The sequence below is a fragment of the Nannospalax galili genome, unplaced genomic scaffold (genome assembly GCF_000622305.1).
Source record: "Nannospalax galili isolate Female #2095 unplaced genomic scaffold, S.galili_v1.0 scaffold188, whole genome shotgun sequence".
In the NCBI taxonomy this organism is placed as follows: Eukaryota; Metazoa; Chordata; class Mammalia; order Rodentia; family Spalacidae; genus Nannospalax; species Nannospalax galili.
In genome coordinates this window covers 1,661,147-1,675,269 of record NW_008360325.1, presented here as the reverse complement: position 1 = coordinate 1,675,269, position 14,123 = coordinate 1,661,147, and the positions used below count along the sequence as shown (strand labels likewise).

The window sequence follows — 14,123 nt, the reverse complement described above, 5'->3', positions numbered from 1 at the left end:
AGTGTTAGATACAGGCAGGTTACAGCTATGGTGCTACTAGGACTCTGCTGGAAGCTTAGGAAAGCCCTCACAAAAGCAAAAGAATCCTGGCCCTCTGAAGGCTCTCCTTGCCAAACTTTGCCATACCTGGTCTTGCTCCAAATAGCTGAAAAACCAAGAAGTTTTGTAGAATTTTTTTTGCAGGGGGGTGGTCGGGGGCTGGGAGAATAAAGCTTGTATTGTGAGCAAAGCCAGGTCGGGAGGTGGGCACCACTCCTTCAAGCTCTCGACTTCAATAGTGGGTATTTGTGAGGGTATATCTACTTCCTTTGTAGATTTAGAAAGTTGTTAAAGTATAAATACTTTATTTAACTTTAACCTTAAAAGAATCTTAGCAACATGGAGCCAGTTGGTAAAGGCTGATGCCAAGTGGATGACCTGTTATCTCTAGGACCCATATACTGGAAGGAAAGAACAGATGACTCACACAGGTCTTTCTGCCTCCATACAGTGGCTGTGTACACACAAACAAAATAAATGTAATACTTAAAAAAAAAAAAAACATGCAGGAGGCAGAGGCAGGTGGATTTTGGGGAGTTTAAGGCCCAGCTGGTCTACATGGCAAGTTCACGCCAGCTGGGGCTACAGGGAAGACCCTTTCTCAAACACCCACACACACAAAAACAACAGAATCTGCAACATAGCCTTGGTATGTAAAATTCAGACCGTCTCAGCCATGCTTCCCTACAGTTACCACATAACATGTCAGGCATTGAGGGTTAGAACAGACTGTGCTTGAAAGACAGACAGTGAAGCCAGGTGTGGTGGTGCACACCTTTAATCCCACCACTTGAGAGGCAGAGGCAGGCAGATCTCTGTGAGTTCAAGGCCAGCCTGGTCTACATAGCGAGTTCCAGGCCATCTGGGGCTACAGGGAGACCCTGTCTCAAAAAGTCCAAAAAAAAGACATTCAGTGCTATACTGTTCCCATAGTACACCTGTCTTGAATAAGTGTACACAAAATTGATTTGCGTGCAAATGTTGATGAATACATCTCCTTATGTAAGGTAAGGCAACAAAATAAAGCTCACTTCTGCCAGGTGTGTGTAGCCCTCATCCTGTGGGCTTCGTGTGTACCAGGATAGCTACGAACGCAAATGCAAAATCATAAACTTCCTTAACATGTTGCAGGGTTTTTCTTTCAACTGTTTTTGGCATCTCAATCTTTGTAGATGACAATGTTATATTGCAGTATCAGGACGGTAGATGCAGCTGCATTATTACTTAGAAAAGATGCTGTACTGTGACAAGATGTTATCCAAGGATGTTATATAGAGTCTTCCATGAGGACTTCAGCTCCTATTCCAGAATGTTCCTGAGACTGCATCCAAGGAGAACAGGAGAGGCCAAGGCTTCTCAGAGATACCTTCACTTTAATATTCTGCCTATTTTTCTTATTGACAACAGTGTGACCATGCAACTGTATCCCCTGCAACAGAACTCACAAGCCTTTGTCCTTGTTAGTTTGCAGAGAGCTGGATGGGCTACTCGGGTCCTGGCTATGGCATCCTCAGCTTGGCAGTCTCCGAAAAGTATATCTGGTGCCTGGACTACAAAGGTGGCCTGTTCTGCAGTGTCCTGCCTGGCGCTGGGCTGCGCTGGCAGAGGTTTGAAGATGCTGTCCAGCAGGTGGCAGTCTCTCCCTCAGGTTGGCCTCCCAGCTCCCAACCCCCAGGCCCTGCTCCCAGCTCAGCCATCACCTCACTAGCCTGCTGTCCTGCAGCAGTGGGCAGCACTCTGCTGTCTACAGATTGGCCTCCTACAGCTCTGCTGGGTTCTGCAAAGGGAAGGGCAGGAATTGCTCCCTTTGACATCAGTTAGTATGACAGGCGTTCAGCATTCTTGCTTGAGTTTTGTTTTTTTGTTTTATTAATTACAGTGGTAACCATGAACATATTTTTGTAAGCTATACAAGTAATTTTGAGTTTTGAGGGTTTTTTAAAGTCATATTGACATACTAAATCCTCATAAAAATAGCATGTGTTTCTGTTTGTCAGTGTTGTTATAAAGTGACTGAACTAGTGATGATAGGCTTGTGGATATATGTCGGATACGTTCCAGTTATTTGATTTCCTTTTTACAGATTTTTTTTTTTTTTGGTCTTTTTGAGACAGGGTCTCCCTGTAGCCCCAGCTGTCCTGGAACTCACTATGTAGACCAGGCTGGCCTTGAACTCACAGAGATCCACCTGTCTCTGCCTCCTGAGCGCTGGGATTAAAGGCATGTGCTGCCATGCCCAGCCTTACAGATTCTTTTTTAAGGAGCTGTGCTGTAGATGAATATTTCCTGACTGCAAAAGGAAGCCTCTCAGTCTCTTGTGCCATTGTTCGGTGTTTTAGTGAACCCTAGGAGACATTTCCTGAATAAGTTCTGCTAGGTTGAGACAAATCCCTTATCTACCTAGAACCATTTGCTTATTTGCAGGAGTTGAGGGGAGGGGACTTTGTTTTTGTTTGTAAATAGTCTTACTCTGTAGCCCAGGCTAACCTTGAACTCACTGTGGAGCCCAGGCTGCCCTCAAACTCAGGATCTTCCTGCTTTAGCCTCCTGAGGACTGGGATTATAGGCACAAGCCACTCTGCTTCATTTATTTCTTCTTTGAAAATTTTTATGTGTACAAGTGTCTTGCCTGCATGTATGTTAGTGCACCTATGTTGTACAATACTCACAGAGGCCAGAAGAGGGTGTTGTATCCCCTGGAACTGGAGCTACGAACAATTGTTAGATGCCATGTGGGTGCTGGGACTCGAACCCGAGTCCTCTACAAGAGCTGCTAGCACTCTTACCCGCTGAGCCATCTCTCTAGCCCCACATTGGCTTTTTCTTAATGTTGGCCACATCATTATCTATTCTGAAGCAGGGGAAGGTGGAAAAGAAGCATAAATGTATTTTGCCCTAAAGTGGCCAGGCTTCTTGACACTGCACTGGACATCAGATGAGGCTGAGTCTTGGCTCTAGTCCTGTCCTCTGTAGCTTTACTCTGAATTTCATGCATTCCTTCTTTTGTCACCATGTAAAATACTAGTTTGGACCTTGGCGTGGAGCTCAGCGTGGAGCTCTGGCATACCATATCTACAGATCTAAATTCCCTCCCTAGTGGTACAAAGTGGGGGTTGGGGAGACGCTCTTGTTAAAATACTGGTTTATCTGGAGTGCTTGCCCTCACTGCTTGGAGTCCCCCGTGGAGCCTGACTGAGATGACGACAGCTCCATTAGCTGGCTTCATGCAGCTGTGGGTCTTAATTGTTTTCTTGTTTCTGTCACGTACTTTTGAGTTCATCTCCCTAGCCATTTAGAAACTTTGATTTTCTGTCTGTTGAGTTAGTTATTTTCCCAGTTTTTCCCTGTTGCTTTGGTTGGAACTCTCTGTCTCTTGGAGGTTATTTTTCTCAGTGGAGCCATCTTGGGGGGACCTCAGGCTTTCCTGCCCCGTGATGTTTGGAGAGAACCCACACGCATGGCTGCTCAGTAGGCCTCTCAGAGCTCAGCTCATGCTTAGTTATTCCTTGTTGGCTCCCTACCTGACACACCTGGGCCTGGGCCACACTCCCTATCTATAGTACCCTCTGTCTACTTTCACCTCCTTCATCTGTCCCTCAGAATTCCTTTCTGAGTGAGAATGCTTACCCAGCCTAGGTGCATGGCTTCATGCAGGTGATCCACAAGGGCCCTCCCTGAAGTGGGGATTCGGGCACTAATTGTGCTCACAGTGTTGGTGGGCACTTAACTAATGAAACTTGGAATGCTGTCACTACTCTTCCCCTGTGATGAGTGCCTACCCATCCCAGCCCTGTGCACTGTGTGGTGGGTTTCTTCTCAGTCCCAGAAGGTAGAGATGACCCCGTTTTGCAGTTGAGGAAAGTGAGGCTTAGATACATTCAGGTGATACAGCAACACCTGGTGGGCTCAAACTTTGGCACAGTGGGTTCTTCCCCCAGCTGGAGTGGAAACAATGTTTGTTTCGGGAGGGGAGTCCTTTGAGACAGGGTCTCCCTGTAGCCAAAGCTGTCCTAAAACTCACTATGTAGATCAGGCTGACCTCGGTCTCACAGAGATCCACCTGCCTCTGCCGCCCAAGTGCTGAAATTAAAGGTGTGGGACACCATGAACAAGATGTATTTTAGAAACCCATCCCTTTTAGTGCCCAGAATGAAGTTTTTCTGTAGGTGATTCTAGTGTTGTACAGTGAGTAGAATTTTTATCCCCACAGGAGCGCTTCTCTGGAAGATCGAACAGAAGTCGAATCGTGCTTTTGCTTGTGGCAAAGTTACCATCAAGGGGAAGCGGCACTGGTACGAGGCTTTGCCCCAGGCTGTGTTTGTGGCCCTGAGCGATGACACAGCTTGGATCATCAGGACCAATGGAGACCTATACCTGCAGACAGGTAGTTGAAGGCCACACCCAGTGTCCTTGCCTCTTGCTGTGCCTGCTACATTCTTAGAGCAGTCACAGGATGCAGAGGCTGAAAACCAGCTTAAGTGAGAACATGTGTAGAGCACAGTGTTTGCCATGGAATATATTAGCAGTTCCTGTTCCTGTCACAGATTTGGACAATTAATAGGTGTTTTCGTGAGGTGTAGAAATCGAATCTTACTCTCCTTAGAGCTGCCTATTGCATGTCCTGCAGTCCCGTCACAGAGGACTTTACAGTTGTTTCCCCTTGAAGCTAAGTGGCTGGGTTTTCTCCCATCCAGGTCAAAGCCCAACTCCTATACACTTATTCCCAGCTCCTATACACTTATTTGCATGTGGATTCAGGGAAAACAAGAACTAATTTGCTGTAAATAGCAGTTCCACTCTTCCTAGGAAACTGCCCTTAGGGAAGCCTCTAGCTGCACAAACTGGCACATGGGACTTGTTTATTAAAAATAAACTGTAATAAGCCAATGTTTGTGTACTGTCACCACAGGGGGGATTGGCTTTCTGACAGCAGTGTGATCAGAGCCTGGGAAGGATTGGGGGCATGGATTCTAGATGGGCTGTCAAAGGGCCATATTGGATTTACATGAAGATCCATCTTGAACAATGCTCATTCTGAGAGCATGATTTAATCTTTGGGATGAGACATCAACCAGGGATCATTCTTGGTGCACTGAAAGCTCATGTTTATCTAACTCTCTCCCAGACATGGAGGAGCCTCACACTCTGTTGGGCATACCTGCCAGCTTTCAGGGTCATGTGCTGGTCCTTCTAGTTCCTGTGTCTTCCTTTAAGTGGAAATCAGTCAATCTGACAAGCACATGCACATCTCCTCTAGAAGACACTTGAATTCTGATTATAGTAGGGAAAAGGGTACTTTAGATCCAGGGGTAAGAAACAGATGACTTCCTAACCCTGGTGTCGCAGCAGTCAGCAGGGCAGTTCTCAGGTGACGCTGACCCTAGCCAGATGTGCTGAAAAGAGGCTGGGGTTGACAAGGATTTGAAGTAAGAAGTCCTGTGGGTGAGTCCCACCTAGTTGCATTTACCATGGGTACCTTTGTAATTATACTAGTAAGACCTACTTGTATGTCAGAGCTGTAGAACATGGAATTTAGATGACAGCTGTCCTGCCAGCACCCTTAGTAGTTGCCTTTCACCTCATTTAGATACATGACACACTACTGACAGGCCTCAAGGAGGTGAGGGAAAGAGGCCTGGAGCTCTGGCCCTGCCATGGTCTTGCAGTACGACAAACCTCAGATTTTTCCAGGTAAATGAGGGTTTGCACTTTAGCAGTGAAACCCCATACTGATGAAAGCAGAGAGGAGGGGAGCAGATCTGTCTGACCTGCTCTACAGAGGCCCAGAGGCTCCTACAGCAGCTGAGGCCCCTCTCCTCTGCCCAAGGTCCCTGAGGAGCACAGCTTTGTTGACAGAAGGGTAGACTGCTGTGCTTTTGGCCTGCGCGGACTGCTTTCCTGCCCTTGGCTTTCCTATCTTCTTTAGAACTCTGTTTTTTCATTATTATTATTTTTAGATTATGTTTATATATGTGCGTTTGTGTGTGGGTATGTGCATCAATTGCGCACAGGTGCTTATAGAGGCCAGAAGAGGATGTCAGATAGCGTGGAGCTGGAATTACAGGTGGTTGTGAGTCACCTAATGTGACTGCTAAGAACCAAACTTAGGTCCTCTAACTGCTGAGCCATTTCTCCAGCTCCCCTTTCAGAACTTTTTTATTATTTTTTTTTTATTATGTGTACGCATGTATTGCCTGCATGTAGGTAAGTGCACCCATGTCGTGCAGTGCCCTCGGAGGTCAGAAGAGGCTGTCAGATCCCCTGGGACTGGAGTTACGGACAGTTGTTTGCTGCCATGTGGGTGCTGGGATTTGAACCCAGGTCTTCTGCAAGAATAGTCAGTGTTCTTAACCACTGAGCCATCTCTCCAGCCCCTCAGAACTTCTTTTTTTTGGGGGGCAGGGTTTGAGACAGGGTCTCCCTGTAGCCCCAAGCTGGTCTGGAACTCGCTTTGTAGACCAGGCTGGTCTCGAACTCACAGAGATCCGCCTGCCTCTGCCTCCCAAGTGCTGGGATCAAAGGCGTGTACCACCATGCCCGGCCTAGAACTTCTTTTTTAAAATATTTTATATGGCTGTGAATTCAAAGCTGCCTGGTCTACATTGTGAGTTCCAGGACAGCTGGAGCTACACAGAGACCCTGTCTCAAAAAGACCGAAAAAATAAATAAATAAATTATAAATCTAAATATATATAGTTTGTTTTTTGAGACAGGGTCTCCCTGTAGCTCCAGCTGTCCTGTAACTTACTATGTAGGCCAGGCTGGCTTTGAACTCACAGAGATCCACTTGCCTCTCCCTCCCGAGTGCTGGGATTAAAGGCGTGTGCCACCACACCTGGCTATTATTTTTATTTTATGTGTATCAGCTATTGCCTGCATGTATGTAAGTGCACACGTGTCATACAGCGCCTGCAGAGGTCAGAAGAGGGTGTCAGATCCCATGGAACTGGAGTTCTGGATGGTTGTTAGCTGCCTTGTAGGTGCTGGGAATCAAACCTGAGTCCTCTGCAAGAGCAGCCAGTGCTCTTAACCACTGAGCCATCTTTCCGGCCTTACTTATAGAGCTTCTTAAGCTACTTTGGGACACCAGAAAATTCTCAGTTGTATTCACTTAATTTCAAAATGATGTCTTAAACCACTTTTAGACTGATACCTCATTGAAACGTAATTTACTATTTTAAAAGTTGCTATTGTTGTTGACAAAACTTCTTTTTAAAAAAAGGCAGAGACTATGAGCCATAGATGGTAAAATCCACCAACAACAAAGAAGTCAGAATGGGCTGGGAAGCTGCTGCTGCAGCTGTGGGCTCCTTCCTCCCACTGCAGGTCTCAGTGTGGACCGGCCCTGCGCCCGAGCTGTGAAGGTCGACTGTCCCTACCCACTATCCCAGATCACAACCCGAGACAATGTGGTGTGGGCATTGACGGAGCAGAGGGCCCTCCTGTACCGGGAGGGTGTGAGCAGCTTCTGCCCAGAAGGAGAGCAGTGGAAGTGTGATATCGTGAGGTATGGGCCCCAGCACTGCCACCATTGTCCCTGACCAGCTCCCATGTGGTCATGCTCTGGCAAAGCCAGCACCTTCAGGTCCCATGTGACAGAATTCTTTCAAGTTGTTGAAGTCAGACTGGCAGACTGAATGTCAGCCAAAAGCTCACTTCACAGTATGTGTTGGAGGTTGGGTGTGTAGCTCATTTGGTAGAATATCCACCTAGCGTAAGGCCCTGAGTTCCATCCTCAGTATGGCATAAACTGGGCTGGGTAGCACATGCCTATAATCTTAACACTTAGGAGATGCAGGTAGAAAAATCAGAAGTTCAAGGTCATCCTTATCCTGGGGTACAGGAGACCCTGTCTCCAAAACACAAAAACGAAAAATAAGTGCTGCCCTGAGGCCCTGAGCATCAAAGGTACCAGCTCGGTGGTCTTGTTTCAGAGCGTCTTGCTATCACATGGTTTCTGTTCAGAGTCTAGAACAGTATACCTCCAAATACTTTATTTTTATCCTAGGCTGTTGAAATTGGTCTTCAAATGGTAATGTATTTTGTTTTTTACCATTCAAGAGTTATTCTTTGGGACTGGAGAAAGGACCCAGTACTTAAGAGCACTTGCTGCTCTTGCAGAGGACCTGGGTTCAGTTCCCAGCACCCACCCTCATGGTGGCTCACAACTACCTGTAACTCTAGTTCCAGGGGATCTGATGTCCTCTTTTGGACTCTGCAGGCTTTGCACATACGTGCTCCTCTTACATACATGTAGGCAAAACACTCATACACATAAAATGCAAATAAGTTTTTAAAAGTTAAGTTACTCTTTAAATAAATCAAATGATGATGATGTTGGTTTGGATTCAACCAACCACTAAACCTTCAGAAAGCCCCTATTGGGAACCAGGACTATCTGGGGCTTGGGTTTATCAAGATAGCCAAGAGTCAGCTCTGCTATTGTCAGTTTCCAATTCAGTGATGCGCCGTGGAACACAGGCAGATGCCAGTTGCTGTTGAGGGTCCCAAGCAAAATGGGTGAGGAGCTGTTGGCTGCCTGCAGTGATTGTGAGGTAGCATGCCCAGGGAAGCCTCAGCTTAGCCTCGAAGCTGCCAAGAATGTCCTCAGATGGAGGAGGGGAAAGCAGACCCATCAGAGCAGACAGTGTCTGCCCAGAGACAGCTGAACACCATAGCCTGGCACATGGAGTAGGAGGGGACAAGTAGAGATGCCTGCTTGCTTGTGACTTGTGACTGGTGGTTTTTCTCCTGTAAGCTTTCCTCCTCACTCTGGGCCTTCATTGTGTCTTTTAGAAGCAGCCACATGTCAGGATAGCTTGCATTGCCCAGCAGTGTAGCCCAGACTCACCTCCTTGCTCGGCACTCAGTGGTGACCGCCTATGAGTAGAAGTCCATCTCTTCACCACACCAAGCCCACCCAAAGACCTCAGTGAGGTGGCCATTGCATGCCATGTGCTCTGCCTGGGGACTGACGCTGTGTTCTCACTTATTTTCAGTGAAAAGCAAGCTCTGGAACCTGTCTGTATAACTCTTGGAGATCAGCATACTCTCTGGGCCCTGGACATCCATGGAAAGCTGTGGTTCAGAACTGGTGTGGTTCCTAAGAAGCCCCAGGGAGATGATGATCATTGGTGGCAGGTAGGTACTGGGCTTGTCTGACCACTCCCCCTTTCTGCCTCTTTTCTTTTTTTCTTTTTTTGGTCTTTTTGAGACAGGGTCTCCCTGTAGCCCCAGCTGGTCTGGAACTCAAAGAGATCCACCTGCCTCTGCCTTCCAAGTGCTGGGATTAAAGGTGTACACCACCACACCCGACTCTGCCTCTTCTCTTGAAGAAGTGGGTTTAAACTAGTACTATCTACTTTTACTGTTTGTGAGGTAGACTTTCCTGTGATTGAGTACATTAAAAATAAAAGAACTCTTCCTCATAGGAAATAACTTGTAAAGTGTTTTTTGCTTTAATGCAGGCTGGAATTTATTTATTTATTTAAATGCTATTTAGACATTCATCATTATAGCCTAAATAAACCCAGTAACATTCATTTGAAGACCTGGGCAATAATGATACTTAATTCTGAGCAAATGTGCTAAGAAAAGAGACTAAACAATAGGTTTGAAAACCCAACCCACAATTAAAATTCATTCTATCTCTGCTTGCTTGAAAGGCCTGTAAGTAAATGGTATTTCAACAAAGAAAGGAAGATTTTCCCACATACTCCCAGAAAAGGAGAGCACTGTGAAAAGCAGGGTGTGGAAGCAAGCCAACTTGCCACGTGGCATGGCCCCAGCCAGAGAGGCCACAGATGGATTTTGCAAGAAGCATCCATTTTCCCCTTTCAGTACTGTTCAGGATTAAGCTCCTTACCTTCCCACTGTGGGCACAAGGCTGGTTGGAGAGGTAAGGTGCGGTGCCTGACCTTTTATGTCCCCATCAGTTCAGGCTTACAGCCATCCCAGGCCTGCCTGTGGAGGCCTGTCTTGTGCTGGCTGTTCTGTGGTCTTTCCCATGAAAATGACATGTATATTATAATATACCTCTAATTTGATAGTGTAGATAATATTTGAGAAGGTTATATAAGAACTTATAATCATATATGCATATGCACGTACATAATATGCATATGTAGATAGCCATATGTATTAAATCATGGTAGGGTTTTTTTTGCATATATATGTATATGGTATGTATTCATGTATATGTATATGTATGAGTATACATGTATGTGTATATGCATGAGTATATGTCTGTACAAGTGTGCATGCATTTAGAGGCCAGAGGTTGACACTGGAGGTGTTCCTCAATTTCTTTCCACTTTATTTACTTAGACAAGGTCTCAAACCTTTATGTGGATGCTGGGGATCCAAATTCCAATCCTCACATTTGTATGGCCAGCACTTGATCTACTGAGCCATCCCCACAGCCGCTGGGGTGTGTTTGTGTGTTTGTGTGTGTGTGTGTGTGTGTGTGTTTGAGATACTAGGGATTGAACCTGGACTTCATGATTACAAGGCAACTTGCTGTATCCACATTCCTTAAATTGTTTTTAAGCAGCATAAAGAAAACCCTGTATCATTTTTTCCTAATGTTCAGAACTTTACCTATTTAGAGATTTAATTTTCCAGAATGATCTTGAAGATTGGAAGCAGGGTGAAGCATTCTGAGTGATTTTCTTGTGACTCTAGAGACAGCATGTTTTGCCATTAGGCCTTGTATTGCTCCTTTGGTTGGAGACCTGTTTACATGTACATCTTCGGTGTTGGGAACAAGTCAAACAGCCATGGTGTGTGGGCTAGATAGAGTCACTGCTGCCCTTGTCAGCAGCACAGGCCCTGGGGAGGTGCAGAGCTTCCTTAGTAACATAACGCCCTGCACTTAAGTCTCTTGAGTAGGGCTCATTCCGTAGCCCCCGAAGCCATCCACCCAGGTCACAACTCAGAGTGCTGAATGTGCCACTGACACTGCAGTGCGAACTGTTTAGGACAGTGTTCACAGCCAGCCTGGGTCCTTCTACAGAAAAAAGGGCAGAATTTAAGTGTGATAAAGTACTAACATACAGTACTTTCTTGTTTGCTTTGTTATCTACTCCTTGTAACAAGTGATGTCACTTTCACTCAGTATTTCATTGTGGGACCCGAGAGTATGACCTGCCCTAAGAATGGGATGTTTGTACCAATGTCTGTAATGAATCCAACATGCAAAATGAAAATAAAAATAAAAATTCTAATGTGAGTCCTACTGAGTCAGGCTTTCATCTGTCTCATAAAGAACTCTGTGCTGGGGCTGGAGAGATGGCTCAGCAGTTACAGCACTTGCTGCTCTTGCAGAGGACTTAGGTTCAGTTCCCAGCACCCACATGATAGCTCACAACCATTTATAACTCCAGTTCCAGGGGCTCTGACACCCTCCTCTGGCTTCTGCAGGCATCAGGTATGCACATGGTACACATACATACATGCAGGCAAAACACTCATACATAAAATATTATCATAAATATTTTATTTATTTTATTTATTTATTTTTTGGTCTTTTTGAGACAGGGTCTCCCTGTAGCCCCAGCTGGCTTGGAACTCACTATGTAGACCAGACTGGCCTTGAACTCACAGAGATCCGCCTGCCTCTGCCTCCCAGTACTGGGACTAAAGGCATGCGCCACCACACCTGGCTATTTTTTCTTTTTTAATCTGTATGAGTGTATTGCCTGCATGTATATGAGTGCAACCATGTCATGCAATGCCTGAGGAGGACAGAAGAGGCTGTCAGATCCCCTGGAACTGGAGTTATGGACAGTTGTTAGCTGCCATGGGGGTGCTGGGATTCAAACCCAGGTCTTCTCCAGGAACAATCAGTGTTCTTAACTGACGAGCCATCTCTCCAGCCTCTAAATACATCTTTAAAAAAAGAACTCAGGCCGGGCATGGTGGCGCATGCCTTTAATCCCAGCACTCAGGAGGCAGAGGCAGGTGGATCTCTGTGAGTTCAAGGCCAGCCTGGTCTACACAGTGAGTTCCAAGACACCTGGAACTACAGGGAGACCCTGTCTCAAAAAGACCAAAAAAAAAAAAAAAAAAAAAAGAATTCTCATAACTGGCTGCCCAGCAAGGGAGAAGTTTCCTTCACAGAAGTGATTGTCCCAGAGTGTCTCTAGAAGTGCCTCTACAGATGCTTATCAGGAATGTTACACAGGCACGTCACCCCTCAGAGCCAGGTGGCTTCTAGATGCTTGGACCCCTCCTCAACTAAGCCAATGGCTTGATACAATTGGTAATAATCTTGCTTACAACTTAAATAATCACATCACCTGCTGATAGACTTTTTAAAGCTCATATTATGATTCTGAGTTTTGCACAATTTTGTCCATTGGGAGCACCTGATTTAAAAGTGAAATTGCTGGGCGTGGTGGCACACGGCTTTAATCCCAGCACTCAGGAGGCAGAGGCAGGCAGATCTCTGTGAGTTCAAGGCCAGCCTGGTCTACATAGTGAGTTCCAGGACAGCTGGGGCTATAGGGAGACCGTCTCAAAAAAGACAAAAAAAAAAAAAAAAAAAAAAAAAAAAAAAAAAGAAATTATTCTTTATCACTCTGACTAGAATAAAAGGCTTCTTATGTGAGGTGTGAGGGGTGCTATTTAATACATACTTAAGACAGCTCCATGTAATGTAAAAGTCTATTAGAGTGAGAGCACTTTCTTCCACACCCATCCTTAAGTGCTGCCCTAGTTACCTGCTTATTAACTCCATCCTTGTATAGAGGTGGTCTTGTTCAAAGCTGGCTCCTTGGATGTGGGTGTGCAGAAGCTGTCCTGGAGGTGGGTGGGCTTCAGGGACTGCACTGACAACAGGGCTCTCCTCCCTGCAGGTGAGCATCACGGACTATGTGGTGTTTGACCAGTGCAGCTTGTTCCAGACCATCATCCACGCCACACACTCAGTAGCAACAGCAGCCCAAGCACCTGTGGAAAAGGTAGCAGATAAGCTGCGCATGGCATTTTGGTCTCAGCAGCTTCAGTGCCAGCCCAGCCTGCTTGGGGTCAACAACAGTGGAGTCTGGATCTCCTCAGGCAAGAATGAATTCCATGTTGCTAAAGGAAGCCTCATAGGTAGGCAGACTGCTCTTGTTTTCACATTATTTTTACTTTATTTTTCTACATATTTTTAAATTTTCTTTGTTACTATTACTAACATTTAAAGAACGGTTTCTAGGTCTAATTTAATGTAAGAGAGAGCAGTAGGAAGAACTGTCTGATGGAGGCACTCTGGGCATCGTGCTCTATATCTTCCCCACTTCTCAAACTTGGTGTCTGGATAGTGTATCATCAGTTTCCTATAGAGACCTATTATGCCTGGTATGGTGGTGCACACCTTTGATCCCAGCACTCGGGTGACTGGGAGGCAGAGGCAGGTGGATCTCTGTGAGTTCAAGGTCAGCCTGGTCTACATAGTGCATTCCAGGCCAGCCCACCCCATTACAGGGAGACCCTGTCTCACAAAAAGACCAATAAAGAAAGAAAAACCCATTATGCTACAATAGAAGCTAATGGAGCTCATTTTTGTTGTTTTCGTTGGTTTGAGTCAAAGTCTTCCTATAGCCCAGGCCTCCAGGCTGGCCTTGAACTCCCTGTCTTGCCTCCCAAGTGCTAGGATTGCAAGCATGGTGGCACACGCCTGTAATCCCAGCACTCAGGAGGTAGGGGCAGGTGGATCTTTGTGAGACGGAGCCCAACCCAGTCTCAAGACAGACAGACAAACAACAAAACCAGATACAGCAGCTGCAATCCCAGGACTTCTCTGGACACATTGGCAGACAAAACTCTGCAGGAGAAACAACAAGAAAGGGGAAAGAGAAAACTCCCAGAGATCTGACCTTCACAGGCAGGCCATGGCACACACACACCCAACCAGTCTTTCTCAATCTCTCTCTCTCTCTCTCTCTCTCTCTCTCTCACACACACACACACACACACACACACACATACACACAATCTTTTAAGGAGGGGGCAGTAGGGAGATAGCTCAACAGTTAAGAGTGCTTGCTGCACAGTTACTAAGACCAGAGATCACATTCCAGCAGCTGTAACAAGCTGGG

At 46.0% G+C, this 14,123-nt stretch overlaps 1 protein-coding gene across 5 annotated transcripts in view; it reads left to right on the top strand.

Annotated features, from left to right (window-relative positions):
• The window catches only part of Tecpr2 (tectonin beta-propeller repeat containing 2), a 108,351-nt gene that overhangs the window by 67,344 nt on the left and 26,884 nt on the right, over positions 1-14,123 (top strand). For all 5 annotated transcript variants that reach the window (XR_003848200.1, XM_029559909.1, XM_008825589.3 and 2 more), the window contains exons 10-14: positions 1,504-1,687; positions 4,250-4,423; positions 7,366-7,546; positions 9,039-9,180; positions 12,897-13,137. Coding sequence is in view for 4 of the 5 variants with exons in the window: in XM_029559909.1 (XP_029415769.1) it covers positions 1,504-1,687; positions 4,250-4,423; positions 7,366-7,546; positions 9,039-9,180; positions 12,897-13,137 (922 nt within the window). In the remaining variant the exon portion in view is untranslated. The remainder of the gene's footprint in view (positions 1-1,503; positions 1,688-4,249; positions 4,424-7,365; positions 7,547-9,038; positions 9,181-12,896; positions 13,138-14,123) is intronic.